The sequence below is a fragment of the Mesoplodon bidens genome, assembly GCF_964165515.1.
Source record: "Mesoplodon bidens genome assembly, chromosome: 13".
In the NCBI taxonomy this organism is placed as follows: Eukaryota; Metazoa; Chordata; class Mammalia; order Artiodactyla; family Ziphiidae; genus Mesoplodon; species Mesoplodon bidens.
The window spans coordinates 29,392,224-29,406,426 of NC_138169.1; the positions used below are offsets into that span (position 1 = coordinate 29,392,224).

The 14,203-nt window shown below is 45.9% G+C and overlaps 1 protein-coding gene across 4 annotated transcripts in view; it reads right to left on the reverse strand.

Annotated features, from left to right (window-relative positions):
• The window catches only part of GNAL (G protein subunit alpha L), an 84,000-nt gene that overhangs the window by 25,738 nt on the left and 44,059 nt on the right, over positions 1 to 14,203 (reverse strand). For all 4 annotated transcript variants that reach the window (XM_081252313.1, XM_081252316.1, XM_081252315.1 and 1 more), the window contains one exon: positions 1,818 to 1,915. In XM_081252313.1, the coding sequence (XP_081108439.1) occupies positions 1,818 to 1,915 (98 nt within the window). The remainder of the gene's footprint in view (positions 1 to 1,817; positions 1,916 to 14,203) is intronic.

Here is a 14,203-nt window from a genome sequence, read left to right on the forward strand (position 1 = left end):
AGCAAGAGCTCAGGAGGGCTCACGTGTGCCAGGTGCCACTCTGGGGTCTTCGGGTCTCTATTTAACCCTACAACAACTGTACAGGAACACAGCCCATAATTTTATCCCCATGGAAGTAACCTGCCCAAACTCTCTGCTCTCGGCAGCAGAGCAAAGATCTGGATCCTGTCTGCCTGTTGTCAAAGCTCATGCTGCTTCTTTTTGTCAAATTTACTTTGCATATTCTATTTTAAAGTAAACCATTAATTCTATCGCTATGGTGATGCGTTGTCTCTTTTTATAAGAAAGATAAACTCCTAATGCGACATTGAAGGGCGCTCTGGTCCAGAGGAGACTTCGCTCAAGAAATACTGGGAACCACCATCAGACACATTCCCCCAGAACCTCAAACGCAAACCTATATGAATGTTAAATGTTATCTCCAGCTGTGCTAGAAATTCCCTCTGGCATCACAGCTAGACTTCCCCAAACCAGAGCTTGATGGCATCCTGTCCTCCATAAATGACATCTCCTGGGTCCCTGTCCCAATAACGGCCCCGGGGTCATCCTCATTGACCCCCTCTTTCCTCCACCTCCCTTGTTCAATCCAGTGCCTGGCTCTGTCCCTGAGGCCCCAGGCTCACCTCCACGGCCACCACCTGCCCGGGTGCACCCACGGGTCTCTGCCGCCTCCGTTTCACCCTCCACGTAGCACCAGAGTGACCCGACAGCCTCACTCTTCCAGCCGATGGCCACTCGCTGCGTCCGGAGGAAAATCCACGTTCCCTGGCCTGGGAGGGTGTGGCCCCTCGACCCCTCTCGCCTGTCCACGGCCACCTCCATCACCGCTGGGCGCCCACAATGCTTCCTGTCAGTGCTGGGGACATGCCCGTGTCCCCTCCTGGGCCCTGCCCACCCCACTCAGCACCCCTCGCCCGTGACAGGTGATGGAGCCTGAGCTCCGAGGGGTGAGGAGGGCCCGGGGGCGGCCGCACCTCCCTGTCCTTAAAGTCAGTATTCACAGTGTAGTTCTAAATAGTGTAGATTTGGTCCCAAATACTGTGAATTCCCAGGTTTTACGCTTCTGGAACCTTTTCCACAAGTATGGATTTTTAGAGTTTATAGACTTAAAATGTAAAAAAGCTTATTTCTTGCTGCCCAAAGAGTTATCTAAGACAAACTTTAAATACAGTTTTTGTTATCAAACGAGCAAACACAGCTAAAACTCATTAATTAACCTTCTTCTGGGGACCATTATGCTGTAATAGTTATAGACTGAATCTAAAATAGCGAAAGGTAGGAAATAGGAAAACGAGAATTTCAGGTTACAACAATGAGCCAGCCTTGGCACCAGAGTCCTTTGCTTATTTCTCCTCATACATTTTTTCATCATATATTTACTTATTATTTTAATTACCATCTACTCTTGAGGTTCTAGTCTACTTCAAATGTGTGTAGGATGATCTCATTACTTTAAGTAAGAGCTTCGGCTTGACTGCAGATGTGGATTATTTAAATTTTAATTTGGGGGCCCTGGCTCCAAAATTAAAGTATAGTAATGAACACCTAAGTATGTTATAATTTATGAACATGCCTGTAACTCTATAGAAGGCAAAAAATGACTAGAACTGAATACAAAGATCGAGGTAAAATGAATACAGCTGCTTCTGGTTCTTCCCTGAAACACTGCCTCCTGCTGGATTTTCAGTTTTGCACCTACTAAACTCATGTTAAAAGCTGGTTTCTGCAATGAGTCGTTAATTATTTGTTCCGTGTACTTAAGGAAGTTCAGAGATTCTGGGAGGGGAGCACGGATTGGTCCTCGCGGACAGACTCACTATTGGGCGCAGTCGATGAGCTGGTACTCGTTGGACCTCTCGAAGCAGGCCTTCACACCTTCGTCATCCCAGAGCTTCTTCACGTGATCGAAGAATTCCTGAAGTTTGAAAAAGTTACAGATAAGAAAACCCATGTGTTACCTTCTTCCGAAAGTAAAAAGTAAAAAGAAAATGCCAAAAACATTTGCAGGGAGTGAATAAATTGTTTTCTTCGTGGAGGTCGACTCCACACATGGGGTGGAAGGCCCAGATCTCACCACTCAATCTACTGGTCAAACATTCTTATTGTTCCAGAAAGTTCCCCAAAGTGGAAATGACAAGTCAAAAATTAATGACATTCACCAACTATCAATACAACTAAGAATTTAAAGTTCTTAGGACTCAATGACCTGACTAGCAGAATGGCCATTTCAGCCGTGAAAAAACATGCTTGTTACAATGGCAAGTTCTGTTTTAGCTGCTTCTTTTAAATTTTCTAGGTGAGCCACAATTATGAATAGACATGGTTGAGCAGACGGGTTAAATTCAGCCCCAAAGCATTAGGTACATAAGAAAGAAACTTTTAAAATTACACCCTTTGGGGATAGTGATTTACTGATTTTGACCTTTTTAGAAACTCTGAGTTAAGCGTGAACTGGGATTTTTGGTTCACACACTGTGCGCAGGCCCATCCCTTACGGCACCAGCAGCCTCTGAAATAGGAGCCTGTCTACCTCAGTAAAGGTGGCTCTACGAATCTGTATTTCCAAAATTATCCAAATTAAATGAACAGTGCTATATGGAAGCAGACGACTATACATTAGCAGCTAAATATAACATAAGCTACATAAATTTTCACAAAACTCTTTGTTAGAATATTTATATCCCCTCCCAAACCAGGAAGCACCGATTTCCATCTCTGCTCTGCAGGAGAGGGTCTGGGGTGACCCCACCAGGAAGCAGTCGAGGCTGCTCTCCCTAAGAATCAGCGCAGATTCTTTGCAGGAAAAAACAAGACCTGAGTTGGTTCACGATTCCATACAAGGGTGGATCCAAGTATTGAGGGGCCTGATGCTTATACAACTTGTGGACCCTCTTTGAAAAAAAGGAACACAGAATTATGAGTACAAATCAGGTACAAGACCTGGGAGGGGGAGCAGGGGGCCCTGAGGGCAGCTTCACCAGGTTCTAGTCCATCCCAGCCTGACTCCCAGTGTCGGGAACAGCTTTTAAGCTTGTGCCGCACGTCTCTGTACTATCGTGTCTGCCTGTCTGTCCTCATCAACAACAAACCCAAACTGCCCACAGGTGACAGGAAGGGACAGTCTCCACGCCAAGGAGAGGAGCTGGACCCTCAGCTTTTATCCTCTCTCCCTGGATTGATGCTTCCTTCTGGAATCTTCCAGGGCCGCTCCCATCACTCCACTGAAGGAGTCTGTGGGCTTCCTTGAAAAATTTCCTTCAAAGAGTCAAATGAGGAGACACACACACACACACACACACACACACACACACACATGCACCCCAGGTCTAAAGAGAAATGCTCTATTGTGCTATTATCCGGACGGTCCAGGAGGGCAGTCATACCCCTGTCGCGGTGATATTGGGATTTGAGCCCCACTTTCCCCCTACTGCAAATCCCTGTGCAGTGGTCCTGGAAGAAAGTTCCTTACTGTCTTTAACAAGTGTCAGAATCATTTTTTCTTCAATAGTCTGAGCAGAAGCCTTTGAGACAGAGTCACAGAGGGGTGCTCGACCCAAGAAACAAAATGCACTGTTCCTGGGGACGTGTCGACAGCATGGTGAGATAGTAACCGTGAGCGCCGGGATCTTACAGCAGGCGCTGTGGACAACACGGAGGAGACAGAACAGGCTTGATCTGCTGCTTTGTCTTCCTTGTTGGGAAACAAGACGCGGGGCTAGACCAGGGCCAGGTCCCCAGGATTCTCTACGTTTACTCTTTAAGGAGTTCTCAGATCTTCGTGGAAAATTCCAGGGCTGCTGCTGCTGTGGCCCCTTCACCTTTTTATTAGGGAAAATGTCACACTTACACAAGGAGAGAGAATGCCCCCTGGGCACTCACTACCCACAGGCAGATTCCACACTCATCAAGTGGCTATTCTCTTTTATCTGTATCTCAGCCCTTTTCTCCCACCTTTATTATTTAATAGCAGTTCTCTCACACCATATTATTTTATTTCAACATTATTTCTAAAAGATAAAGCTTTAGAAGTCATAGCCACAATACCACAATCTCAAATAAAAATACATAAACCAGTAAAGAAATGATTCTGTAAAATCATTAACCACTGCAGCTTCTTTAGCTGTGCTCAAACATTTGTCCAGAGCCTGGCTAGAATTCTCGTACATTTGTTAAAACAACTGGGAAATAAATATGAGGAATACTTTTAGTATGCCTCCGTTAGCAACTAAGATGAGTAATACTAAATAAAAATAATATCAATGGTGTGTGTGTGTGTGTGTGTGTGTGTGTGTCTGAAAAGGTGATTCACAGTGAAGTCTCACTTGTTTTTGACATCTGAGAGTTGAGAGACACTGAGAGCATAAAAAGAAAATTACTAAATGACATTTCTTAATTTTTTCTGTATTATTGAATTTGAGAATTACCTTGTGATCTTCATATATTTAGCAACTGAAATACATGGTCATTTATGTCATTTTAATTCAAAGGAGTTTGAGTTGTGTTATAGAAAATAAACATGATAATGATACCAAATTAAACCTACTTTTAAAAAGCAAGGCTTTAAATTTTCATAGCATAATTTTGATGTTTAAATCAAAATTTAAACTAAAATTAAATACCCAACTCCTCCATTTCCTATTACAGCACTTTCCTTCTCGTCCTGCTGTTTACGCCTTCCTGTAGGTATAAAGTGTACTCAAAGCGAGCCTGGAATTCTCAGGTAGGTAACAATTTTTAAAAAAATTTTTAGGGCTTCCCTGGTGGCGCAGTGGTTGAGAGTCCGCCTGCCGATGCAGGGGACACGGGTTCGTGCCCCGGTCCGGGAAGATCCCACATGCCGCGGAGCGGCTGGGCCCGTGAGCCATGGCTGCTGAGCCTGTGCGTCCGGAGCCTGTGCTCCACAACGGGAGAGGCCACAACAGTGAGAGGCCCGCGTACTGAAAAAAAAAATTTGTTTTTAAATTCTTCATAACTGCTTTAAAACAGAAATAAATGTCTGCCAATAAGAAATGAAAAAAAAATTATTGCATGATTTCTCTGCTAATGTAATACAATAAAACAACTTTTGGTTACACTGACACTGAAGATTCACTTTTTGTTTTGGACATAACGATCAAAAGCATAATATTTCTTATCTGGTGAAAGGCACCCAGGTCTCAGATGGAGCTGTTCCCACATGTGGTGCTCTGTCCTGAGGGTGGTGGAAATCCTTACTGGGTTGAGTGAAAAATGTTATTCCTAGGATGTCTTACGGAAAATGTTCCTCTTTAATTTTAGTGTAATACTTTTTTGCATCTCTCAAGAAAATGCTTTACCAATTTCATTATTAATTTTTAATCCTCTGGGGTCCTGTGACTTTTCTGCTGCTTTCATTTATGTCACTGAATTGACCACCAAGAAGCTCAGAAGTCCCGTTTGGGGGTTGGTCCCAGCTTGCGTGTAGACCTTGCCTTTATGCTCTGGGTACCAACTTCACCTCTGCTACTACATCACTCACTCACCTGTTCCTAGCTTCCTTCTGCCATACTTTGTTTTTTTAAATTAACTTGTATTATAGCTTTGTGAGTGGCACTAAATCCTTTCTGGCACACGCTGGAGCAAAAATAAATGATTATCGGAACTTTCCATGGTAATGCAGTGAACAACGGCCACCACCACCATCAAATGGGCCTCAGAAACAGGCAGTTTCAGTCAGGAGAGTAGCCATTTAAGTAGAATTTTCTAAAGCTCAAGTTTGGGTCTGATTCATTTAAAATACACCTACTGAGTTTTACCCCTCAGGGAGTAGAACGATCTAATAGGTTTCTGTCATTTCTTTTTTCATACATCTGGTGGATGTCAAGTTGAAGGTCTGTGTGGGATCCGTCACGCCTGGTTATTTATAATCTCTGTCCATCCTCAGGTCTAAGTTAATACAGGATGCTTCAAATTCTATTTAGAAACAACTTTCAGAGACCAGGCTAAACAAACCAAATAAAGTGTCGACAGTAATCAGGGGTCCCCAAGCCCGAGTCTTTCCCAGCATGAAGCACGACCTCTTGGGGTGACAACCACAGCAAGTAACCAAACGTAAAGTGGCTTCACCCTGGCCTTTCCTGGGGCCTCGTGGGTCCCAGGCAAGCTTCTCAGGGTCTTTGGCCGAGGGCTCACTTGAGTCTCAAATACCCTGCCGTGCAGGTGATGCAGCTCTCGTTTTACAGATGACGAAATGGGAATGATCTTGGATCCTTTGTACTTGCCCGAGCCCCCTGACTAGGACGTGATCAGCCTGAATCTGGAAGCAGCCTCGGGGCCTGGCCAGCTTCCTCCTTCTCTTCTGTAGCAGCTCCTCGTGGCTGGAGACCAGTGAGTGCAAACCCACATTTACAATATACACCACACTCGCCTTCTTCCCCCTGTGACAGCCAACTTTAACTATTCTTAGAATCATTTCTAACAGCCTCTTGAGGTATACTTTATATGCCCTAAAATTCACCCATTTACTTATCCGGTCACACACCCAACCAACACAGCCAAGTCTTAGAACCCCGCCACCATCCGCCCCCTCCCCTGGTCTCAGACAACTGCCAATCTACTTTGGTCTCCATAGTTTTGCCTTTTCCAGAAATTTTATATAAATGAAGTCATATAGTCTTTTGTGTCTGGCTTCTTTCACTTAGCCTGATTTTTCTGAGATTCACCCATTCTGTTATGTATTTTAGCAGCTTAAAAAAAAACTGCTGAGTCCTATTCCATTGTATGGATAAGACCACATTTTGTTTGTTTACTCACTCACCAGTGGATGGACATTGGGGTTATTTATGGTTTTTGACTGTTATGAGTAATGCTACTATGGATATCTGTGTACTAGGCTTTGTATGGACTTCTATTATCATCCCTTTTGAGTTAATACCCAGGAGTGGAATTGCTGGGTTACAGGACGGGTGCATGTTTAACTTTAAAAAATGGCTAAATTGTTTTCCGAAGTGGCCATTCCATTTGCACTGTCAAGAGCAATGGGTAGGGGTTCGAGTTCCTCCAAACCTCACCAATACTTGGTTTTGTTAGTCTTTTTGATTTTAATTATTCTAACGGGTGTGTAATGGCATCTGGCTGTGGTTTAAGTTTGCATCTCCCTAATGGCCAATGACAGTGGACATCGTTTCACGTGACTGTTGGCTGCTCGCATATCTTCATTTTGAGGTGTCTGTTCAAATATTTTTCCCATTAAAAAACTGGGTTGTATGTCTTCTTATTATTGTTTTATTTTTCATAAGAGTAAAATATTCTAAAAAATTGCCTGGATTAAAATCCTTTCTTAGCTACAGGTTTCCCCAACATTTTCTCACCCAATGTGGCTCGCATTTTAATTTTCCTAAGTCTTTTTTTTTTTTGCGGTACACGGGCCTCTCACTGTTGCGGCCTCTCCCGTTGCGGAGCACAGGCTCCAGACACGCAGGCTCAGCGGCCATGGCTCACGGGCCCAGCCGCTCCGTGGCATGTGGTATCTTCCCGGACCGGGGCACGAACCCGCGTCCCCTGCATCGGCAGGCGGACTCTCAACCACTGTGCCACCAGGGAAGCCCATTCCTAAGCATCTTTTGATGAGCAAAGTTTTTAATTTTGATGATGTCTAATTAACCAGTTTTAAAAATTTTTATTTATTTATTTGGCTGCGCCGGGTCTTAGTTGCGGCATGTGGGATCTTTAGTTGCGGTGTGAGAATGTGGGAACTCTCAGCTGCGGCACGCGTGTGGGATCTAGTTCCCTGACCAGGGATCGAACCTGGGCCCCCTGCATTGGGAGTGTGGAGTCTTAGCCACTGGACCACCAGGGAAGTCCCTAATTAATCAGTTTTTGCTTTTCACTTTTTGTGTTCTAAGAAATCTTTGCCTAACCCAAAGTAAAATGTTTTTTCTCCAAGATCTCTTCTAAAAGTTTAATATTTTTAGCTCTTAGATTTAGGTCTATGATCTGAGTTAATTTGGGGTTATGGTGGGAGGAAAGGGTCATGCTTCACTTTTTTCCATGAGGATATGCAGCTTCCCCCAGCATATTTACTGAAAAGACTACCCTTTCTCCATTGAATTGTTGAAACTGACCTTGGTACTTTTGCTGAAATTGACCATACACACGTGGGTCTGTTCCTGGACTTAATTCTGTTCCACCGACCCACATGTCCATCCTTGTGCCAGCTCCATCCATCTTGATTACTGTAGCTCTGTAGTCAGTCTTAAAATTAGGTGTTAAGCCCTGCAACTTTGTTCTTTTCCAACATCATTCTGACTATTCTTGGTCTTCTGAATTTCCACATATGTCTGAGAACTGGCCTGTCAGTTTCTATAGAAAAGCTGCTGGTATTTTGGCTGGAATTGCACTGCATCTCTAGGTTGCTCTGGGGAGAAGTGCCATCTTAACAACAATGAGCTTTTTAATCCATGAACATGGTAATACCTGTTTGTGTCTTATTTTCTCTCAATGATGTTTCCTAGTTTTCAGTGAATACATCTTTCATATCATTTGTTAGGTTTTTTTTTCCTAAGTAATTTTTTTGGATGTTATTTTGAAGGTGCATTTTTTTTAAATTTCATTTTTGGAATTTTTCATGGCTAGTAAAAAGAAATACAGTTGACATCTGTATTGGATCCTATATCCAGCAACCTTGTTAATTTCATGTATTAGTTCCAGAGGCTTTCACTTCCTTCCTGTGTAGCTGAGCACAGAGAGTTACCCACAAAGCTCTGGCCTGTCTCTTTTCTCCCTGAAGCATGACCCACAAGGGCTGGGGCAGAATCAGAATTCCTTGTGGTTCCAAGGTTCAGGGGGACTGAGCCAAAGGGGCCTTTGCTGCCCACCATGGCCAGGTTGCATGGGTTTTGCTGCTCTTGCACTTGGTTTAAAAAAATTTTTTTTAAAGATATAGTAAGATTTGTCTAAGGACTCTTACCTTTTATTTCCAAATTATAGTCTCACAAAACAACTGATAAGTATAAAGTTCTAGTAATTAGATCCATGACCCATAGTAGAGAGTTAAATAAATCTACCCCATTGTGATAGGAACATATAATTTTCCTTAAGTATTTTTTCCCCACAAAATTAATTTTTTAGCTTTTGATTTTCTCCTTCACAATACTCCCACTCTTATACCTAAGATTCTCTCTCTAAAATCCTAATTCTCTGAGAAACTTGTGCACTTGAAGCATGCCAAAGAGACTCACAGGAGAAACTTATTTGTGTGGGAACAGAAATAAAATAATTATGTATTTTTATTAGGGATAAGAGACTCAAAGAATCACGACTTTGGTCTTTGCTTCCAGACAGGCTCTGTCAAGTCGTCCGACAAAAGTTCTCCATGGCATCAAGCTTGATTATGTAACACCTGGAGGTATTATTCTTGGTCTTTTAGTCACTCTGAGTCCTGTTTTACATGCTGAAAGGCAAAATGGAGGGAGAAGACCCTCTTTTTGGGAACAGGTTAGATTTAAAGCAAATGTCTGTAAAAGTGGGTTTGGTATATTCTTACTGACAATGGCTGTAGAATTAGATACATATTTCTTTGGGAAAATTTTAGTGTAAAGCATAGTAGAGGTGCCTAATGAGGAATCCTAAAACGATATTTCTGGTTGAGCATGGATTTTGGGTTCAGGTCCAAGCTGGGGGAGCTTCTTCACTCTGACCACTCTGTCCTGTTCCCCGGGGACAGAACGGGTCCTTCTGGTCAGAGGCTGGAGCTTCAGCTGGAGTGATGAGCACACGGCCGACAGGTGGAGGAGGGTGGTGAGGCTGTGCATGTGAGGGGCCAGGGCAGGAGGGAGGCGGTGAGAGGGTAGCAGGAAGACAAAATTAGAAGGGGGTGGGTGGACCAGGCCTCAGGACAGCCAAGAGGTGAGGACCGACCTGTGGAGTGCTGCTGGGGGGAGGGTCAGGGAGTTCTTGGCTTTGGGCACAAGGACAGGGCTAGAACACGGGCTGCAGATCTGGCAGCATCATGACAAGGCCGCCAGGTGCCAACAGGCTCACAGACAAGCACGTGGCAGGGAACAGAAGGCCGGCAGGCTTGAGGACTGAATTCCAGAAACAGCTTCAGGACACCCACAGGCACGAGGCATCACACCAGGCGCTGGGGAGGGGGCACGGGTGAACACAAGAAGGGAACGGCCAGATCACCAGCAAGAGATAGGTTACGGTGGCCAAGAGTGGGCCTCGGGGACAGGAGCCCCGAGGGCACTGCTGTGGCACTGAGCTGCACCCTGAGCTTCTGGTGCCTGGGCTGCCCCGGCTCCCAGACCCCCCGCTCCCCGCCACAAGGCCCCCAGGTTCCTGCACTTACAGCTGGAGAGGGAGTGGGGCTGGCTGAACAGGACTGCAGCTGCTTTCTAGAAACAAGGGCCAAGCCCTTGTCGGAGAAAGTGTGCAGCCCCATGGAAGGGCGCCTGGAAGCCGAGCCTCCAAGTTCCCACATGGGAGGGGGTCCCCGGGGCCCTGGAGAACCCCACCTCAGCCTGTAGGCAGCTGGGGGGCGGGGAGGAGGAAGGGGAGTGGGCTGGGCCAGGGTGCAAGCCCACGATCCCCAGTTACTAAGGGGGATCTTAGTAATTAACTAAGCTGCACGTGTACCCGACACCCTACAACAGGCTGAGGGTGTCCTCAGTGGGAATGTGTAGCCTCCCTGAGAGGAAACAATGGCTAAATGGAAACGCAACACCCGCGGTGCATTCCTGGAGGGATTAGGGGATTCACGTTTCCACGAAATAAAAGATTTCAAAGGCGCCAGATCTCCTGTGCAAAACTGCAGCAGCTGCGAACCTGGCACCAGACACAAAAGGGAAGGAAAACTGTCCAAAGAACCCAAAGACCTTGATATTCTAAACTCATGTGTTTGTATGAGATCACCTTTAAGATTTTTTCCAGTTCTGGGACTCTCTGATTTTAAGTTTTATATTTTGCCTCTGTCTATTTTTAATGGAACAGTTTTATTGACCTATAATGCATATACCATACAGTTTACCCATTTAAAGTGTACAAGTCAGTAGTTTTTACTTTATTCACAGAGTTGTGCACCCATCACCACGATCACCTTTAGAACATGTCCATCACCCCAGAGAAACTCTGCACCCACGAGCAGTCACTCCTTATTCTCAGCTCCCTCTGCCCCTGGCAAACACCAGTCCACTTTCTGTCTCTATGGATCTGCCTGTTCTGATGTTTCATTAGAAAGGGACTCATACTATACGTAGCCTTTTGTGTCAGGCTTTCATTTAGCATAATGTTTTCAAGGGTGTAACATGGGTCAGTGCTTCATTCTTTTTATGGCCAAATAAGATCCCACTGTGTGGATGGACCACGTGGGTTCATCCATTCATCCTTTGATGGACATTTGGGTTGTTGCACTTTTTGGCTGTTGTGAATAGTGCTGCTGTGAACATTCGTGTACAGGTATTTGAGTAAATGTAGGTTTTTAATTATCTTGGGTATATACCTAGGAGAGGGCCTCCTTTCCCAAGAGAAACATCTGGAACCATTTTACAAGAGTTACTAGTTAGAATTTCTGATTCATCATGCTTAATTCATCTCAGCATTTAGCAGCTTTATTAAACGTTTTTTTACCCGAACGGAGGCAGGCAGTACAGCCAGTGTTACAAGATGTCACTCTCATCCAGCTCTTGAACGTATTTCTTTTCTTTTCTTTTCTTTTTTTTTCTTTTTTTTGCGGTACGCGGGCCTCTCACTGTTGTGGCCTCTCCCGTTGCGGAGCACAGGCTCCGGACGCGTAGGCTCAGAGGCCATGGCTCACGGGCCCAGCCGCTCTGCGGCATGTGGGATCTTCCCAGACTGGGGCACGAACGCGTGTCCCCTGCATCGGGAGGCGGACTCTCAACCACTGCGCCACCAGGGAAGCCCCTTGAACGTGTTTCTGATTTAAACTTGAACACAGATGGACCTGACATTCCTGGAGCTCCCGACAATTCCCGACCACAAGGAGGCCTCCTGTTGGGCCCACTCTTTGCCTCCTGAGCTAACTTTGGCCACGATGGTCTGGAAGAGGAGAGATCAGCGCAGCCCAAGGGGCTGTCTGGTACACAAGAAACCCTGTAAATGGATGGCTTCTGCTCTTACTCTCTCAATCTTTTAGGCCAGTTACATCAGTGGTGACGACAGGATCTCGGGGGAAAACCCGTAAGAAAAGCATGATCTTTATTAGTTTTTTGCTAACTTGACTCTAAATATCAAGAAAATGATATTTGTTTGGCAAGTGCACTGTCCAGAGGGAATCAAAGAAGGCATCTGATAATTATAGAAGAAGAAACATTTTTCTTGTAATCTTTATCCGAAACCCACCATTCTTCCTAGACAAGAAAAATGTTCCTAACCTTCCAGGGAATTGGGTAACCAGGTCCACACTGGAAAAAGCTTTGATGCCATACGTGGTCCATGTGATGATTCTGCACCGCTTGGCTCACCGCGGTGACTGTTCCGAGGACCTGCCCGGGATCACGTATCTGAGCACCATCTCCTCACTCTGCAGCCACGAGCACCTTCCTCAGAAGAACCTGTTACCTGAAGGTGAAGAGCAGTTCTGGCCTCTCCCCAGATGTCCAGTGCATACCGGACGCTCGACACGGCCGGAGCCGAGCTCCTGGCCCCCTATACCTGCCCTGTAACTTGGCGGATGGAGGCTGTGTCTCTCTGGTGGCTCAGACTAAGCCCTGAAGTCACCTGGATGCTCCTGTGTCTCTCAGGCACGTGAAATCCATCACCACGGCTCCACCTCCACCGCTTGCCGGGTTCCGGCCAGTGGCCTCTCTCACCTGATGACTGCAAGCGCCTCCCACCCGCCATATCTTCGGGGCTGCACAGAGCAATCAGCTGGGGTCACTGCCGTGCTCACCGCTTACGGCCTGTCCGCTCAGGGTCCCTGCGTGACACCAGCCCTGGTTCTCTGGCGCCCCCTTTCCGTGGCCTATCCAGCATCTTGTCCCCATTCTGCCCTCCCTCTCGGTCACTGTTCCAGCCACGCTGGCCTCCCTCTCACACCCGGGCAGCGCCTTAGCCCTGCCGTGCGGCTGCCTCTTCTCCTTCGGGGCCTCCCCAACCCCCTTCCCCATGAGACCCTCTCTAACCCTCCTCAGTCTGCCACGCCCAGGCCCCTCCGCTGCCCTGACTGTTCCTGTGTCCACAGCGCTAAGCACTCCCTAAAGCCTGCGATTAACTCATTCACTATGCCCTACTTAGTCTCTGTATCCCCTGCTACACTGTCAGCCCCGCGAGGCAGGGATCTTCATGTTTTTTGTCCTTGACACTTAGTAAGAGCTCAATAAATATTTGTGTCATGAGTGCTTGGGTGAATAAGCTTTTCTGGAAAGTCCCCTCCTCTTGGCCTGAGCAGGACTTTCCTCATAACAAAACTGATTTCACTTTCAGTACAAGGCTTTTCGTTACATCTGCCTCTTGGTCACTATCCTCAAATCTGTAGCTTAGCATGAATAATCACATGGTCAAAATGCAATATTTATAAGTTACTTTAATCTATTTTTCACTCAACAGAAATTTAAGAAAGGTAATTATTCCTGACGGTAGGCACAGACGTTGTTAGATGCCTGCTTATGTATGTCTTTTTAAAAGATTAAGAAAATTGAGGTGAAATTCACAGGATAGAAAGTGAACTTTTTTTTTCTGTTTTGCGGTACGCGGGCGTCTCACTGTTGTGGCCTCTCCCATTGAGGAGCACAGGCTCCGGACACACAGGCTCAGCGGCCATGGCTCAAGGGCCCAGCCGCTCCGCGGCATGTGGGATCTTCCCAGACCAGGGCACAAACCCGTGTCCCCTGCATCAGCAGGCGGACTCTCAACCACTGCGCCACCAGGGAAGCCCCAAAGTGAACTATTTTAAAGTGTGCATTAGTAGAACCACGATGTTGTGTAATCATCACCTCTATTTGTAGGTCCCAAAACTTCCATCGTCCGAAAGAAAATCCCTTGCCCACAGAGCAGTAACTCTCCATCCTTTCTTCCATGCAATACGAGGCAACCACTGATCTGCTTTCTGTCTCTATGGATGTTACCTAGTGTGGATAATTCATACAATTGGAATCACACAGCACGTGGCCTTCTGTGTCTGGCTTCCTTCACTGAGCATGTTTTCGAGGCTCATCCACATTGCAGCATGTGTCACAGCTTCATTCCTTTGTAGCTGAGTAATATTCCATTGTATGGATCCACCACA